This window comes from Lissotriton vulgaris, chromosome 5 (genome assembly GCF_964263255.1).
Source record: "Lissotriton vulgaris chromosome 5, aLisVul1.2, whole genome shotgun sequence".
NCBI classification, from domain to species: domain Eukaryota; kingdom Metazoa; phylum Chordata; class Amphibia; order Caudata; family Salamandridae; genus Lissotriton; species Lissotriton vulgaris.
The window spans coordinates 1,053,769,827-1,053,788,759 of record NC_141693.1 but is presented as its reverse complement, the minus strand read 5'-3'; the positions used below and the strand labels follow the sequence as shown (position 1 = coordinate 1,053,788,759).

At 44.9% G+C, this 18,933-nt stretch overlaps 1 protein-coding gene across 1 annotated transcript in view; it reads right to left on the bottom strand.

Annotated features, from left to right (window-relative positions):
* The window catches only part of WBP1L (WW domain binding protein 1 like), a 187,213-nt gene extending 169,779 nt beyond the window's left edge, over window positions 1-17,434 (bottom strand). Inside the window, exon 1 of the mRNA XM_086922702.1 lies at window positions 17,186-17,434. Coding sequence (XP_086778828.1) covers window positions 17,186-17,272 — 87 coding nt within the window. The 5' untranslated portion in view covers window positions 17,273-17,434. The remainder of the gene's footprint in view (window positions 1-17,185) is intronic.
* Window positions 17,435-18,933: the final 1,499 nt, after the last annotated feature.

Below are 18,933 nucleotides of genomic sequence, written 5' to 3'. Positions count from 1 at the left end.
AACACAGCCATGTCCCAGTTTAAGATCATGGGGCTCAATCCCTGATCAGACAACAGACTCTCCTGTACATTCTGCAGGAGCAAATGCAAGAGTCAATGCCTGCGGTTAGCCCAGGGCCCACCATTATTATAGGCAACTCCCTAGTTACAACAAGTGTAAATCCAAATGCAGTCTCGTTCTCGAATATGACCTTGGCAACAGCACACGTTTATCAATCCTTGGATTGGTCCCTAAAACAAAAAGAGCCCTACGACAATGCTACCTCAAACAAGCAAATTCCCCTTAAATTAAAAGGGATCACGCTCACTTCCCAGAAGGGAGAGCTTCACTGATGAGGATCTGGGAATCCTGCGGATCATTTTCTTTCTAACTTTTGAGGCTCAAATTGTTGTCATTAACAGGGCTTGCCCCAGAGTTTCAAGGGGCCCAGTGGGGAAAACAGCTGTGCCAGCTTTGCCTTTGCAGCATTAAATCAGGATGAAGCAATAAAGTACAAAATCAAACAAACTCTGGGGTAAATCTTTTTTCCAATCTTTGCCTCTCCGACTGACATCTCATTGCCTGCTCCCCATCCAGGTTTTCACCGTAGTCTCTGCATTCCAGTATTACTCAAAACAGAAGAGCTAAATCGGTGGGGCCTCAGAGATAATAGGTCACTTGGTGTAAAAACTCAACCCGAGATACGGAAATCGCTGAAATGTGGAATGTCAGGACAAGGGGCCCGCACTCTTGTTAGGAGAAGTGATCTGACCGGAGCGATAGGGTACCAGACACACAGAGCAAAAGAGTGGATAAGGGGATCCAATTAGAATGGCTGCCATACAAATATTGGATCTTTGTACGAGTTGCTGTTTGAGAGCATGCAACAGTAGAACCAAATCATATTGGGAGTTGCGCCCTAATTATAAACAGGGCTCCCAGTTTTATGGTATTAACTGCTTATATGCTCATGACAGCTCCACGCTGTCATGAGAAACGGGCGGCGTGTGCTCATGATGGCGTGGAGCCGTCATCCAAATGCCGATCCACCGACGCAGCACTAATTCAACGCCTGTACGGGCGAATTAGTGAGTGGGCGGGTTCATGACAGCTTCAAGCCATCATGAGCACATGCCGCCCATGACTCTGGCGGCGTCATGAATACGGGAGCGCCGCGCTCGCACCCCCCTCCACCCTGTGCCGCGGCCGAATTCGCGCTGCGGCGAAGGGGTTAATTTTTTCAACCTCTCCGTCTGTATTTATCCATATTTATTTTGTGCTCATTGTTTCTGTATTTATCTATTTTTATTTTGTGTTTTCTGTATAAATGAAGCTGCATTGGATATTTTCCACATTTATTTAACCAATAAAAGTATCCTAAAGGTTTCAGGAGGTATAAAGTGCAATAGCTTTATCTGAAAACACTTCCGTTGTAGCATAGAATCAGTAATTGTAGATCTACACTTAATGAAGCCTAATTAGGTAATATATTGTCGTATTTCATCTCCCCTACCTTTCAATGAGTACGCCTACTGACCTGGCACTCATGATTGACGGAAGAAAAAATCATCCAAAGAAGGTCAATTTTATGCATTTTTTTTCAAAATAACACATGCAGGAAAAAGGTTTTCGGTCTGTATTTATCTGTAAAAATCTGTAAAAACTGAAACTTGGGAGCCCCAATTATAAAATAGAAATACCGATCAGGATTATAGAATATTTTTTCCTGTCTATATAGGAGAGTAACCGCTTCCCTCTCTGCCTCGCCAAAACCTGCACAGTATAAGAATCCCCCCGACAAAGTTGATCCTTCTTGGTGCGATAGAGCTCGTAGGGCAGCTAAGAGTCATCTCCATAGTGCCCTTAATAGAGGGTTTAGCAGGACAAAGTCAGCTAGAGACTACTAATTAGTCCTGAAACATCTAAAATCTACACGGCTCTCAGTAATTTGGAATGACATTTTGTCTGCAACAGGCTCAGGGGATCAGATAGCTTTCTGGCATATAATAGCACATGGCGCTAAGACAAATAGGACAAAGCCAGAAGCACACATTCTTCACAAGACTGGGTGAACCATTTCAAATCTTTATATGCAATTCCCCTTCAACCCTTGTAATCCTGGATTCTCACGATTTTATTGTGTCCCTCACATTCTGCAAGACTACATCCACATTAGAAATGCTAAAGATGGTTGGGCTTTCTCAGTGACCGCGGCTATCATATCCCAAAGGCTGGAAAGGACTGTGCTAGATCGGTAATTTGGGCACCCTACCTTTTGGATGTTTTAATACCATTCTAGTGGGTGTCGACATCCAAACCTCATGGAAACAGGAACTTGCTCCTATACACAAAGCCCCCCCCCCTCCTCCAAGTCTGATCCAGCCAACTACCGCCCAATCACCTTTACCAATTCTTCGCAAAAAATCTTTTGCAAACCTTTATTAGACCAGCTCCACACCTGGGTTGAAGAAAATAAAATAATTCAAACCATTTCAGGCTGGATTCCGTCCTCATATTAGTACAATCAACCAGGTTTTTAGGTTTCAATGAATAAGGCGTAAAGGAGTAGACATAAAGACATAAAAAAGGGTAGCCTGTATATCAGCATTTGATATGGTCCCTAGGGATAAGTTATGACATACGCTAGAAGACCTAAGTATTTCCTGCCCCTCCTCAATTTATTTGCCAGGCTTCTCCATGATAGTTTTGTACAATTTAGATGGGGTCCCATAGGGGAAAACACAGATTCCTATAAGTTTGAAAAGGAGTCAGGCATAGATGCGTACTTGCCCCCACGTTGTTCCTGCTATTTATAAATGGCTGTATCGCCTACCTCTTGGGTTGCGCTAACGATTCTCTGGTTCTAGAGGGAGCAAAAATACCTGCCCTATTATTTTCAGATGATTCTTTTTTCAGTATCAAAAATCCCCAAGGGGGGGGGAGGAGCCTGGCCAGCAACCATGATGGCCGCCTGACTCCTCGGCTCCGCTCGCCTCCAAACTACTTTCCCGGTTTCCGCGACATCCTGCACGCACTCCTCGGATTCCATGGCGCTGGCGGAACCGGGAAGGGAGCCTGATCCTGCCGCTGTGCTTTGAAGCCGGCTCCCGGCAGTGGAAGTGCCGCGACGTCCTCACCTCCTCCGGACTCGGCGAGGCTGGCTCGGGGTCTTTGTTCTCAGTTTGAGCCCGGCCCCGTGTGCACCGACGATCGCCTGGGACTGCTGGACGGGGCTGGTTGCCGTGTTACCGACGCAGATCCTCGATCCTGGAACCCGGCCTGCCGCTCTCCCTGACCTGCACGCCGACGCTCCAGAAGCAACACTGTAGCAAGCCCTCGGACCTGAATCGGTTCCGCCGCTACTTTGTCTCATTGCAGGGCAGGGACGGACGCCATCTTATCGCCTGCCTTTGTCCTTCGGAGGTGACCACCCGAGACTGGGTCTGGGTAAGCATTGCTGCGTGGGTGATAGGAGACTGTTGCCCCTGCGCCCCCCGCCCGGGCTTGCTTCGCTATGGGCCAGCTGGAGTTATTGGGGGACGCTGGAAAAGAAGGCTATCGACCGGCGGAGCGACATTATGCACATCTGCTCCAACTGCATGACAATGCTGCGCCCTTTCTCCCCTCGGAGCCATTGCGACTACGTGATATCCTGAGCGCCCTGTCTGTCTTGAGGGCCGACCTGCGTACCGTCGCTGGGGAATTGGGGGGTCGGATGGACGCGATGCTGCCCGCGGCCCCCCTATCTGTCCGTGAAAATCCGCTGCATCTGGCCGCTACGCCACATCCGGTGATGCATCCTGTTGGCCCCTCTGCCCCGGTCGCCGCTGAGGTGGAGACGGCGTGGGACTCCAATCCTGCATGTGAACTAGTGGGAACGCCCCTGGGCAGCACAGGAATGTCTGGGACTGTTTTACGGATGGAGAGACGGCATCGGGCGCCATTTTTTGGGGCTCCCTCGATGGCGGCTAGCGGAATGCACTTCCCCTTCTTGGAGCAGTGGCGAACGTTGGGACTGGCTGCACGGGGTGATCCGTCACCTTGCGACGCTTTCTGCATCATTAATGTTTTCTCGGCAACGGGCTGGATGAACGTTTGTGACCATTTTCCTATCCTGACGAGGTCTCCTCATCCCCTTATTTCATCTGCGTCGTTTTCACTCCAGTTGGACTGCGTCGCTGCATCTTATCGTAAGGGGCAAGGTTGAGGGTGTCCCCCTTCCCTTCGGAACTGTCTTCCTTGTACTGCTGGGACACTGATGGACTGCCGGTGGATTTCATATGTTGGTACTGTATTGGTGGTGGGGTCGGGGTAAGGGTGGCCGGATTAACGTACTTTGATATTTTTTGACATGTTCTTACGGCCCTCCCCCGGTCTTATGTGATTTACATTTTTTTTTCTTTTTCTTTCCTAATTCTCTTCCCTTTCTCTTTTCTTTCTTCTTCTCAATTTCTCTTCTCTTACTACATTTCGGGTTTTTTGGGGTGATGAAACACTCTGCTAGGGGGGGGGGGGGTAGGCCGTAGCCTCTGCATGTGTGTAGGGTGGGGGGGTACATTTTAGTTGGTGTTAATTTCTATGGTGCCTTTTGTTATTATATGTTTTTTTCTTTCCTAGGCCCGTGTTAGGCAGACTGGGGGATGGGTGGTGGCGCGGTGTTAGTTGGGATGTTGCGTCCTCTCTAGGGGTATGCATACTGTGTGGCCATCCTCTGGCTGGAACTTGCATGTTGCGAGCCGTACTGATTGATACGGGTGTTTGTTGTCGAGTCCCACCTACATGGACCTAGTTCTCTTTTTCTTGCTTGTATTAGTGCGGAATAGTACGACCTGATCTTAATTGTCGCGATGAAAACCTTAAAATTAACCTTCACCGGTCCTGAGACATGGTAATATGGTAATTACAGTGTAACCCATTTAATGCTTGCCTTTAAAGAAGATATTATTGTGTCGCCGTAAAGTTGCATTGATGCTCAACTGTTATCGTGGCCGGCCGGAAGGTTGTAGGCCCGTATTTGTTCTGATTTGATGCACAATAAAGGTTTTCAAAAAAAAAAAAATCCCCAAGGGCCTAGAGATCCTTTTGAGTAGGTTTAAAACATTTTGGTTAGATCATGGATTTGCGGCAAACACAAATAAGACCACATTTATGGCCTTCTACCCTTGTAGAGGCTTTAAAGGATCAATAAAGATGTATGGGGAGGAGCTGGAGAAAGTGTTAGATTTTGATTGCCTAGGCATTCGTCACTCTAGAGCAAATACCTGGGGTAACCAGGTTGCTAAGAGCACTCACATACAAAAGCACAGGGCAGCAGCCATTTTACAATTCGCAAAAAAGAACTTGTTTACACCAATCTCACCTTTCAAGAGGTTTGTTGGACTAAAGCTGCAGGTGCTGCAAAAATTCGGAGCACAACTTTTGGGATATGGTAGTTTAAAAGTCTTTGAGGTGGCAGAGAACATCTTTCATAAGAGAAGCCCTTAACCAGCCTCAAAGCACGCCATTGATTTTTAAACATGACCTAGGTTTACAGTCCATTGCTCCCCATATACACCTGAAACCCTTTCTGTTCTTGTAACGGATTTGGTCTACGCTTGGGCTGGCAGAATATAGAGCGAGATTAAGAGATGTCCTAGATAAATCTCAGCGAGGTTTACTGCTACCCTGGTTAGAGTACCTAAAACAATCTTTATATTCTTTGAATCTACACAAGTATTGGTTCTCCCCTGAAACTATTCCACCTTTCCGCAAAAAAGGAGGAGACTGAAGGCCATCTATTGGGAGCTTAAGGAGGTTAAATTCTCTAAACAGGAAGGCTTGGACCAAATGACTGATTTTTTCATAAAAAAATTCAAGCCTACCTCTTATTTTGAAAACTATATTAACTATATTGATCCTCCATTCACAAAGGCTCTATATATTAGGTTCAGGTTAGGTGCAAAACTGCTTGGCACCTTTACTGCTAAATGAAATAGTCAACAATGTGGAAAACCGATAACCATCTACTCTTTTTTTGCCCAAAGTGTTACAAGAGGTGTAGGCACTGGATTGATCTGTGTCACTTTGTAGGCGTTGCCCAATACAAGGTAGTGATAAGATTATGTAGAATAGTCATGTCACAGTCTTCTACTTTGTAAAATTTTGAGAGAGCATATGGTCAATTCAGCAAAAACCTGGCTCTTACTCCCATTGTGCCTTCCGACTTATGCAAATTCCCCTCACTTTACACCACGGTGTCACTGATTTTCGAACCAGTGTTTTTTAATTCTCACTTAAACTAGAGAGATAGCTCGTACTTTATTCAGCTTGGGTATCCCTAGGGATAGGGTAGTGTATGTAACCCCAGCTATCCTTGTATCCAGACTATTAAGGTCCCACAATGGATAAATTGCTGTTCATTAGATGTCAAATGTATTATGTGTATGTTAAGCAATGCACTTCTAGTTTTTAAAGGTAAATATTCTGGCTTGAAGTTTTTACTAACATTTTTACTACAGTAAGATATATGTAAACTGTACCTTACCACATGAAGGACCACAATAGGCTTGTCTATGGTCAAGTGATTGTATATTTGTTTTGTGCATTCTGGCCTAAGAGTGGATACTTCCAATAATATTTAATGCTAGGTACTGGTTTACTTTTCAGCTTTTTTATGTACTGTCTTTTTATAAATTATTCTAATGTTACTACTTTTATGGCCATCGGGTGAAATAAAGTACAGTACAGAAAGATATCTGTCATAACAAATAGTGACCTCTAGAAAGCTGCATTCGCTGGTAACTTCTGAGATTAACGTTTATATTAATTATTGATTTACACTGTGCACAGAACTTCTACAATGTTACAAAAAAACTGATTACACATCATAAAAAGTTAAATCAATTTTAGAAAACAGCATTTAAAATTTCTATAGAGGTTTCTGAAGTCAATATAAAAACACACCATTTTGTTCAAACAAGGATTAAGCATCTACAGCGAAATGCAAAGAAAAAACAAAGCTAGCTTCACAACTACCCTAGAATCTTTAAGGTGTTCAAATCATGTGGCTAAAAAACATGCCTAAAGAAAGCAAACTTGCATGAATATTAACAAAAGGTTATACAAATAAGCCTTAAGGTTCCACAAACTTGGATGGATAGTTATTACAAAAATGGTCTTTAACCCTGGCACCCACCCCTAGTTTGTATTATAGCAGACCGAATTAAAGGCATCATCCTTCCATTATTGTCTGGGCCCATAAGCAATAACCTGTGTTGGGAACATTACTGTTTCTCGATCTATTGTGTTACTTGTATTCATTAATGTAAAGCCTTTATTATTTGGGTGAGCACTCTAAGTAAATATTATAAGTTCAGAATGCACTACTGACAGTGGTTCCAGTATAAAAATGTGTGCATACGTTTTCAGTGTTTAGCAATATGAGGCTATGTATAATGCTCCCAGAATGCTCTCCGATTAGACGCAAGTATTTGCAGAAGCTTGAAAGCAAGATTGATGATGCTTTGCTTTCAAAATAAAATGCTCACAAAAAAATGCAGAAACATTTCGCTAAACTACTGTACAGTTTTAAGTACCATTTCTTTGCAGCATCATTTAGTTGAGTATTTCCCAAAAATATTCATAATGGAAAATCAGGGTAACCAGTTTTAATAAGATTATGGGAAACACAAATAAATAAGCATTGATAAAGCCAGTAGGTCTAAAATTGTCGGCCAGCCTTCTGGTTATGTCAATGAGTCACATGTTTTGTCATGGTTTTTGTAAAACCTTATTGTCGTTGCAAACCTTAAGTTTATGAAAATGTGCTTTTGAATTGCCCTCAAGGCCATGAAGAACATTAAAACTAATACATTTTATTAAAGGTTCGCTAATGGCAAAAGTATAATCAAAATCTACCAGCAGTTGTCAGTGAAACTTCATAGGAAGATATTTAAGTTTCATTAACACATACAAAACTCAACTTCTCCAAAACATAGAGACTGTAATGGTCAGGAGGTGTGGTGTGCATAGTTTGCCTTAGTGTGAATAACACATAGAGAACAGAACAATCAAAGGTACCCATTTCATGTCAGAAGAGTGCATTTTTGTTGTTAAAACACGTAATATTAGACTGGGCACTCCTAGCGGGAATAAATAAATGCCTCCCAATTGCTAACAAACAGTTCATAAAAACACTACTGATATATGCGAACTATAGTAAGTAAATTACTGTCCAAAGAAAGAGTCACCAGCGCATAAATGGTTTTAGAGTTATAGGCCGTGTAATAAAAAAAAACAAAATTACAAAAAACTAGACTGATGAATTTTTGTACCCACAACTTCATTAGCTATACAACCATTCCTAAGGCTAATACATCACGAATCCTGTCAGCATATTGCTTATTCACATGCTATTAAAGCACCTTACGCGTTTTGTACCATCCTGCGCTGCTACCTAACAGAAGCACCGGCTTGCACGCTTAACTTTTTGTAACTCCGACAACAGCGTACACTCACACGAGGTTTTCAAATATGTGCCGCTAACAGCGTTCTTTTCTGCCTGAGGTCCCGTGTCTGATTGGAGGCGATTTGGGACTTGTGGTGTTTTTTCTTCCCCTGAACTCTGCTCTAAACTTTGCCCGCATTCTCGGCCCCCGCTCCACGGGTGACGCCTGGGAGACTGCTGACTGCCGCTGGTTGGAGGGAATCACTGGGGGACTGCGAGGACCAGCAGGCTACACTCCCTCACAGCTGCCTCTTCCCCCGGTGTACACGCCCCTCGCCAGGAAGGTTAAATTCGGCCATATTATCCCGGGACGGGCGCGACCAGACCGGGCCACCCCCTTGGCTTTCCGCTCCCACTCCTATCCACCAATCCGACCTCGTTTAAAGGACTATGGCCGCTAGAGAAACGAGGAGCAAAACTATGCTGGCTGGAGGACACCCAACAGGTACTTTGGACAATTACTTTGTTAAAGCTGGCTCCCTTCTAATTGACGAAATTACCACATTGGAGAGGCGCATATCCCAGGAAATTGCATGGGTAAAAAGGTCTTCCATGGGCACTATAGCGCATGCCAGAACTCCTGAGAATGGACTTGACCCTATGGAGCTGGAAACACTGGATAATTGCCCAGACTGAAGCACATTCATAGACTCTAAAGATGTTTGTATGTTCCAAGAAACTTGGGCAAGAGAGAAACACACTCGCACAGGATTTGCTGTATTTTCTATTCCTGCAGATGGGGGGGGGGGGGGGCGCAAGAGGCATCCCTCTGGTGGCCTTGCTATTTGGGTGGCAACTCACTTGGGTTGCAAGGCTACATCCCACTTCACAGCATCCGAGGACGTTCAATGCGTCCTCATGGAATGGCCCAATTCCATCAAATTGGCAGTGGTAAATGTTTACTCCAGGCCGGTGAATATAACCCAGGAATCGAGTACCATTGAGGAACTTTCCATCTTCATAAATGATATTGCCAAGGGTACACCCTTCGTGGTTGGAGGGGATCTGAACTGCCACTTTGAGCCACTAACAGGACTACTAGATGGAACATGAATGGAGGAGGACGCAAAGTGGTCAGTACCTCCTACGGTAGCCCCTCCCCCTAGAGCCTGGACACCTTTAGCAGTACAGATCACTGCTTTAACTCTCAAACACGCAATTACGGCCTGTAATGGGCGCACAAATTCTGACATTCCCCCTAAATGCACATTTAATAAAGTGGGGAGGGAGTCAAGACTAGACTATATTTTAGTCCAATTGTCCTCATGGTCTAAAATTAAGGACTTCAGGGTGATAGTCAGGGACGATAGCGACCATAATGCGCTAGAATTAGAATATTTTCTCCCTGGTATAGATAATGAAAACCGGGCTGGTGTAGACGTGCCCGCCACAGGGTTGACCCTGGCGAACAATAGACGCAGAGTGAGGTGGGAAAAACTTACCACTAATCCAGAAAAGGTTTCAGAGTTGTATGGCTGTGTTATTCCCACACTCGAAAAAAAGTGAGCGCACTAGTGGAGCAACCCAACGCCCATGACATGCATAAAAAACTCTGGTCCGCTCATGAGGACCTTATTAAGATCATGGCTGAAGTTCTTTTCTCTCCAGGAAAGCTTGGGGGTAGCACGAGTCACCGTCCTTCGTGGTACAACGCTGCCTGCCGAAAGGCTAAATCAGATCTACTAATTTCCCTAAAGCAAGGTAATAATAGATCTGTAATACAGGCAAGGAGAAGGGACTACAAGCGGTTGATCACCCATGCTAAGGCAGAATGGGATCAGGAGAAATGGGAGAATCTCACCATCACACTAGCAGATAGGGATTCCCGTAAATTCTGGCGAATTGTAAATACGGGGTCCGATGAGCCGCTTTCGGCCGTTGAAACTAATATCTAGCCAAGGTCTGGGAAGAACACTTTCAAGCTCTTTACACTGGAACTAATTTAGACACAGATGGGGCCTCAGCTGACCCATTGCCAACTATTGGCCCACAGCTAGAGGGGGATCTTTTCACTGAGGAAGAGGTGCGAGCTGCAATCTCTAGGTTGCCATCTGGTAAAGCTCCTGGCCTGGATGGGCTCCCGGGTGACCTCTTTAAACAAGAGCCAGACGTATGGGCTCCTTACCTGCTGATGATGTTCAACGCCGTCCTGAGGGGCATGGAGGTGCCCTGCACTTGGCTGGGCGCAGAGATTGTCCCTATATTTAAGAAGGGTTCACCTCTGCTACCAGCCAACTACAGGCCCATCAGCCTCATCCATGTGTCACAAAAGCTATCCGGGAGACTGATACTAGATCGCCTCCAAGATTGGATTGAAGAGTTTTCCATTCTGAGCCCCTACCAGGCAGGATTCAGAAAGAAAACCTCAACAACGGATCAGATTTTCCGTCTTAACCTGCTATTTTGGAAAACTGTAACAATCGAGGGCGGCAGCCTATACACTGTCTTTGTAGACTTGCGTGCCGCCTTCGATTTGGTGCCAAGACCTAAACTGTGGTCCGTGCTAGTGGAGTTGGGCATGCCACCTGATATTTTGAATAAATTGATGAGACTCCATCAAGAAAACTTTGCACGGTTCAGGTGCGGCAGGAACGGGATGCTTTCAGCAGGATTCCCAGTTGACAGGGGGGTGAAACAGGGTTGTATGCTTGCACCGAACCTGTTCTGCTTCTTTGTCAACGGGGTAATCGCCCATCTGACTAGGATCAATGATATAGATGCCCCAAGGCTCAACGGCAGCAGGGTGCCCGCAAACATGTTCGCGGATTACACCCTGCTGCTGTCAATATCCCCGATGGGGATACAACGTGTCCTGGATGGTTTTGTGACATTCTGTGGGGAGAGGGGGCTGGAGATTAATGTACTGAAAACTAAACACATGATTTTCAGCCCCCCACCCACAACTCGCCCCAACCCAACCATAAGCACAACAAGGCTAGAGAGGGTCCATACATTCAAGTATCTAGGGGTGACTATCAACCAAAATATGACCTGGGATACACATCGAACAAAGGTCAATCTCAAATTGGTGCAGTTAACAGGCGGCATCTCCAGGATAATAAATAGATCGACTTTTAAACCCCTCGGTCCATTGCTCGAAATTTACAAAATGCATGCGAGGGGGGCAGTCACACATGGCGGGAAATTGTGGGGGCACACATCCGGCCAAAACTTGACGACTACAGAAAACAAGTTCATCAAGCAATTGGCAGCTCTACCTTCAAGCACCCCGCTTCTTCCTCTTAGACTTGACTTGGGCCTTAGATCGATAGAAGAAGAACTGGGTTTAAAACCACTAACATTCTGGCGACGACTCTGGACTACTCCAGAGCTCCAGACTTACAGGATGGAGCTGAAAGAGATTTTAAGCTTACCAAACATGACGAATACTCCCTGGTTAAAATACATTAAAAAAAAGACATGTGAAAGTTTGGGAAGGCCAGAACTATGGCTAGACCCTGAAAACGCTTGCAGTAAGGTCTCACGCAAACGTTTATCAAAGGATTACTATGATTTAAAATTAAACACTTTACTAGGGAATACGCGGTTGGGGACTTTAACAAATTCATTTATCCAATCTAAAGACTCCTACCACTTGGAACAGGTCCTCGATGGAATTTGCCCTGTCTTGACCAGGAAGTTACTTCTACAGTGGAGGTATGGCACCCTTCCTCTCAGAGCATTTACAAGTACTTCGTCTCAGCCCTCCTCCACCCAGCAATGCCCCGCATGTTCATACCAGTTGGAAAATGAATTACATGTTTTATTCTTCTGCAATGCCTACCAAAAATCTAGAAAGTATTGGCTTGTTCCTCTTCTCAAAAACTTAGGTTTTAGGCATTGCATTCCAGCTTACAGAATACTTAAGATGGACTTATCACCTCCGACTGTGTTTGCGATAGCTAAATTCCTAACAGCGTTTTGGCATAAGCGCACTCGTCATATCCTGAACTCTGATACGGATTTGGTACAGGCACTATAAAAATTCAATGCATAGATAATTTTAAATTGGAAGGGACTGCAATTGATTTTACTAATTATAACAAATGCGATTTTTAATAGTAATCAACAGTCCGATTCCTTTCCTGCACCAGCACTTTGAATCTGTAAAATAAGATGATAATCGTAATGACTTTTTTAATTCTTGTTTTATGAATATGTATTACTCACTAGTGTTTTTAGGTTTCGCCTGGCGTCCGCTGCGCAGCAGCGTTCGCGCAGGCGAAATCTTTTGAGAACAGTATGTGGCTTTGTCCTGCCTCTGTCTTCTATTGGCTAGCTCCATAAAGGGAGGCTAGCCATTGGAAGAGAGGCGTCCGTTATTGTCCGAGGCGATTCGTTGGCGTTCCAGCGATTTTTTCCCTCTCCGCCCCTTTTAAAACATCATGCGGTGGTGGGCGTTTCCTTTTTTTTCTTTTCAGAATGTTTGCGGCCACCATTGTTGGTGTGAAAGCAGAGCGTTCGGTCAGAGCGGCTTGTTGTCTTTGCGTCTCTTCTGCTTACTGCCGTCCTTGGCTACCATACTTCTCTCTCCCTCCCTGCAGGCCCACAGACAAGTTAAAACATTAAGCCAGCCTCTGTGTAATGAAAAAAACATAAATCAAGAATACATAAAGGGCGAAAAGTTGAGTTGCTTTCGAATAAGTAACCTGCTGACCACCCGAGGTTCTCACTACCAGCAGGCATGGTAACTCACTCAGCAGCGTACCGCCCGTTTAAAGAACGGGCATGTGTGTACACTATGTTATCAAAACAGAAAGAACCACTTTCCAAAATTGGATATATGAGCATTATAGACAGTCCAAGTCAATATGCCAAGGTATTCCTTGTTTACACGGCCGTTTTAAAATTAACGCCCCACTTCCTGAAAAAGCGTAAAAGCCTCGGATTAAAAGTTAAAGTGAATGGTGATTGAAACATAACCCCTTTGCAAGCATACACGGGGGCGCCCTACCCAGCCAATCAGGAATATTTTTCTATTTGTAGTTTTTAGTGTCATTTTGAGTCGTCAGCCAATCCCGCCTTCCGTTGCTTGCTGACATCACTAACTAGCCAGTTCCCTCCAGCTGCAGAGAGCTTCGGTTTCAGTCCTTTTTTTAAAACTAAAATGGAGGCCGGTTCCTCGCCCTGAGGATTATCGCACCGCTTCTCCCGCTGGGATCTCAATGTTGACATGTAACAAGGCCGGCAGAAGAATGGTGGTCGATGCCGCCGGGTCCAATGGGCCCTTCCAGCCCGTGGCCCTGTCACACGAGGCAGTGTTCAGGGAATGTGTGGTGCCTACATGGCCATTGTGAGAGCTGTACATAACATGCAGGAAGATTCTATGACAGAGTAAGCCTTATACTGTTTTTGGCCGCTAGGATTGTGTTGCACCTTTGTGTTTTTCTTCGGCATTTGGCAGATGTTGAGAATTGCTCAGATTTGAAGCAGGTTCTGTCGATTTCTGTTTTCCTATCCCCTCCCCCGTCTTGGAGCTATGCTTGATGTCAAAGGATGTGAAGTCACTTCCCTAGTAAGGTATGGGTTGGGGGCTGCGCAAAGCCAAGTTTACGTGTAGCGTAAAAGCAAAATATATTTGTTCTCTGCTGCTTTTAAACATAATCGGCTTTTCTAAAGAAAGAATCTTGAAGTGCGACCATGAAAAGAACTGTCAGGAGGATAGGTCGTGACTGTGCTTAAAAGAAATGTTCTATTATGCTGCTGCTGTCCTAAAGCTTGAACGTGATTGTCAAACAGCCCCCTGTGAAGCACTAGGCGCGTTGCTTGGTTCACAGTTAGGAACTATTTGTTTATTGGAATCGTTAGAGAGGTTTTATAAAAAAGACTTGTGTACGGTAGATTGTGTATTTTGGCTGCACAGAATTATTTCAAAATCGTAAAGAATGTTGACAGCGTGAGTGAATCTTCGACTACTTGACCTAGAGTGGGAAGGGTTTTCCTCAAAATAGGCACACTTAGTAAAAAAAAAAAAATGCATGTAAATATTGCTATTTAACATTGCTGGCAACCAGGATTACCGTAAATATCTTTGAAAAAAACATGCATTCACGTTAAAAGTCATTGATTCTTTAATAATTTACTCGAAATAGACCCCAAAAGACATTCTGTCTTGTGTGAAATAGGAGCCAATCCTCAAATGGGAAAACCGTAAATAGTTTGTGGAGTGATCATATGTTTTAGGTAAAGACCTTTCACAATAATTGCACCCATGAAATAAAGTTACCAAACTCGACCCGCCAGGCATTTTTTTGATCCTAAAGCCAATGCTCGTTTCGTTTGTGTCGTGCCACTGTCATGAATGCCGCCGACCCCCCCCCCCCCCCCCCACCCTTGCTTGTTCCCTGCTTGTGCCTCTGTTCCCTGCTTGTGACCCGGTTTCCGTGCTTCTGTTGCCTGCTTGTGCTCCGGTTTTGTGTGCCTCTGTTGCCTGCTTGTGCTCCGGTTTTGTGTGTGCCTCTGTTGCCTGCTTGTGCCTCTGTTGCCTGCTTGTGCCTCTGTTGCCTGCTTGTGCTACTGTTTTGTGTGTGCGCCTCTGCTGCCTGCTTGTGACCCGGTTTTCGTGCCTCTGTTGCCTGCTTGTTTTTTCTTGCCTTCTGATTGTGCCCGTTCCCGCCCCCCCCGCTGTCAGTGTGCCCGTTCCCGCCCCCCTCCCGCTGTCCGTGTGCCCGTTCCTGCCCCCGTGTCTCCTGGATGTGCAGTTCACAGCACTTGCCTGGCCCAGTGTACTGTAGTGATGACTGTGCATGGTGGGCGACAGCTGGCTGTGTAATTGGACTATAGGTGACAGTAGTACTGTGGACGGCGGGTAAGTGTGCTGCTTATGACGATTGATTGTGCACTGTTGGAAGCTGGTTGGGAACAGTTACTGTAGGCAACTCCTAGTCGTACATTTTACAGGTGACAGCTGGCTATGCGGTGTACTAGGAGTGACAGCTGATTGTGCACCATTAGTGACATCTGTCTGCACAGTGGTTGTCATCCAGCTGTGCATACTATGATATGGGTGACACATGGATGTACATAAAGTAAGGTAACAACTGCTTGCATTGTACAGTGCATAGCAGGTTCCTGTGCAAAAATAGTAACAACTGGTTGTGCACCGCGTAGAAAAGTTAGCAAGAGCCAGCTGTAGTTTGCTGTAAGTCACACCTAGATTATCATGTAGGACAATTGGATTTGGTCAGTTAGCGACAGATAGTGAGCAGTTTACTGTATGTGATTGCATTCTGTTTTGTACTCTAGGTTGATGTGCGTAATGCCCTGTGGCTGTAAGCGGAGTGCTCAGTATGACGGGCTCAGAAAAGTATTGTGGTTGGCAGCTAGGTTTCTGTTTTCCAGCTGGTGGTGTTGATTTTGCACAGTATATCGTGGGTGACGGGCCTGGGCATGCAGTGTGTTTTGGTATAAAGCTTCATGTATAGGGTATGGTAGTTGAACTGCAAATCATAGGCTACATAGCTGGGTGCTTGCAGTGTATTTTGGTGACATAGGTTTGCTCAGTATAGGTGACATAGCAGAGTGCTTACAATATGTGAACGAGCTATGTTGAATATATATGTACAAAATAAGCATGCATTCTTTACAGTGTGCAGCTGCCTGTAAATGTGTACTCATTACAGAGCGTTGGTGCACAGTCCTCAACTTATTTTCTGTTCTGTGTGTGTTGGGGCTCTGTGTGTTGTGTGTGGCTAGATTTTTTTGTAGGTGGCTCTATGTGTGGGTTGCTCTGTGTGTGTGGGTGGCTCTGTGTGTGTGTGTGTGTGGGTGGCTCTGTGTGCGTGCGGCTGGGTGTAAATGCAATAGGTCTCGCATTTGCGAGAGATTAAGCTATTGGCATTGTAAATTACAATGCCATTTATTTATCGGTTTTGAAAACCAACACATAAATAAAAAATGTCATTTACAATGCTAATAGCTCTAACTTTTACAAAGGCGAAACCGTTGCATTGTAAATGCTTGTTTAATCTTTGATGTACATCTTTTATGATCCAAGTGATCGAAATAAAGACAGAAATGAATGTATGAATGAAATATGACATTGTTGTGGACTAGGGGAAACACAACCACTTGATTCACTATAGCCCTAATGACCAATAACAACTGGTCTGATGTCAAGATGTCAGTCCTCGAGTTTTAACTGAGGTGTCCCAAACAGCTAATCCCCACTCGCCTCTGCTATCAAATGCTAAAATACTAGGGAAAATTAAAAGCAACTTGCTCGCTGTCAATTGCAAGTGAATGTACGTGAAAGTACATAGGGAAAAAAAGAACAGTCCTCAACCAGCCATTACACTCCATGTGCGTCAATGACAGAAAGACATAACGGTCAGTAATACGGGCAGAGAAAATATAACACGTGTAACTATTGCAAAGATTTTCATGAATTTTCAAAATGTACATTTTCACTATTTTAGAACATGCCTAATATTCTGTATAAACTTATTGGCTCCTAATGTGCACAAGAAAAAGTTCGTTGTAAGTTTTGTTTCATTGTTGCTGCAGTGTCAAATAAGCAAAACGCAATTCTACTTAGCAGTTAAAAGAAGATGCCGTAACACAGAAAGCAAGCATGCGATAGTCACTTGAATGTTAAGGCTAGTACAAAAATGCATTACACCGGGTTTCGTTGGTGCACTACCATGTGATACAAGCCGGCCAGTCGGGTGACTTTATTAAGACACCTTGTTTTTACACAGGAAGCCTGTGAGTTTCACTCACCTGAGGTAAATCCGCAGTGTCCGAAGGGCTGCCAGTACCCGCTTGGGACACCAACATGTCCAGTCCCATAAAATGCGGCTTCACCATGACCCCGGCGTCTATACACTGCGAGCCTTTCTGACCCTAACCAGGAACAGGCGGACACCATCGGCCTAGCAACGCCCCTCAACCCTCAAAGCCAGCCCCCGTCTCGCTGATTGGCGGCTACTGCTTTCGAAAGCTAACATTAGGCTCCATACTTCATTGGCTGGAACTAGACCTGGGCGGGGGGAAGAGAAGACATTGTATGACGTCAGCATCGTTGTCAAATCGAAAGCGGAACGCCCAAAGTGTGAGGCGAACCCGCATCCTAATTCAGGGAAAAGACGGCCATTTTTAAATACCAGTTTTACCAACTTCAGTTTAAACGTACACATGTTTTCTTTGACATGACAGTTTCAGTATCACTGCTGGAGTAATAAAGTGACATGCCAGGTTGGAGCGGTGTGTAAATTAATTAATAAAAAAAACTTGTTGAAAGCTCAGGGTAAGCACTTCACCGTAAACATCTATTTATCTGTATTTTTATGATACTGTTGAGTCCTTCCGTAAATCGTATTTTAAACAGGTAAAAACGTTTCTTAGATATTTACCAAGGCCATATACTTTTCTGGGTAAAATAAACAGTAGCATTGCAAATAGGGTGGTCCTTTAGAGCTGGGTTAGTGCAGGCATTGGAAACGCCCGTACATTTAAAACTTTAGTGCAAGGAGCCTTATAAAAACAGGTGCAAGACAAAGTGGATTGCAGAAGCAAACATCTTGGATTAGCAAAAGCGACATTCTTTGAATAGTATTCAATACGAGAAGGGTGACATGAAAAGAGTATATATTTATTAAAACGATGGTAGGAGCTCCCCCCCTCCCCGTGAATACTTTCCCTTGCATTTTGTTCGTATGCTCTACCCTCATTTCCTTCTCTCTGGCGCTTGTCGGCTTCACTTTCTCTGGTCGGTTTTGTTTTGCAGCTTTATAGGCCACGGTAGGCACAGGATTACATGATTTTCTCATAATCACAAGATGTTGAGCCAGCTGCACTGTTCAGGCCATTGACAGCTGTGCAACAGGTAGTGCCAGCTGCATATTTTAGGCATTTTTACAGCTGCGCAGCAAGTAGTGCGAGCTACATCGTTCAGGCCTTCTACAACTGTGCAGCATGTAGTGCCAGCTACACTGTTTAGGCCTTTTACAGCCGTGCAGCAAGTAGTGCCAGCTGCACCGTATAGGCCTTTTACAGCTGCGCAGCAAGTAGTACCAGCTGCAACGTTTAAGCCTTTTTTACAGCTGCGCAGCAAGTAGGGCCAGCTGCACCGTTTAGGCCTTTTACAACTGCGCAGCAAGTAGTGCCAGCTGCTTCATTTATGCCTTTTACAGCTGTGCTGCAAGTAGTGCCAGCTGCACCTTTTAGGACACTTTATCCGTGGGGACATTTCTGATGGAGTTAGGACTCTCGCTGCATTGGCAGCAACCTTGACATTATGGTTTCAGGGCATTTAAGTCCCACTCTGAGATGGCCAGTTGTGAGGAAAACGAAATATCTAATGGCGCTAAGGCCTTCGTGTCCCCTGCATGTACCCTCGCCATTTTGTGTAAACCCGTTCCTCCATTTTAGTGCCCAGCCTTTGCTGTAAGTTTCACTCCTTCAGATACCCTGCGGGCTGCAGTTGCATTCCTCTGACCTCGCATATTTGTGGTTGAGCCGATTCTAAG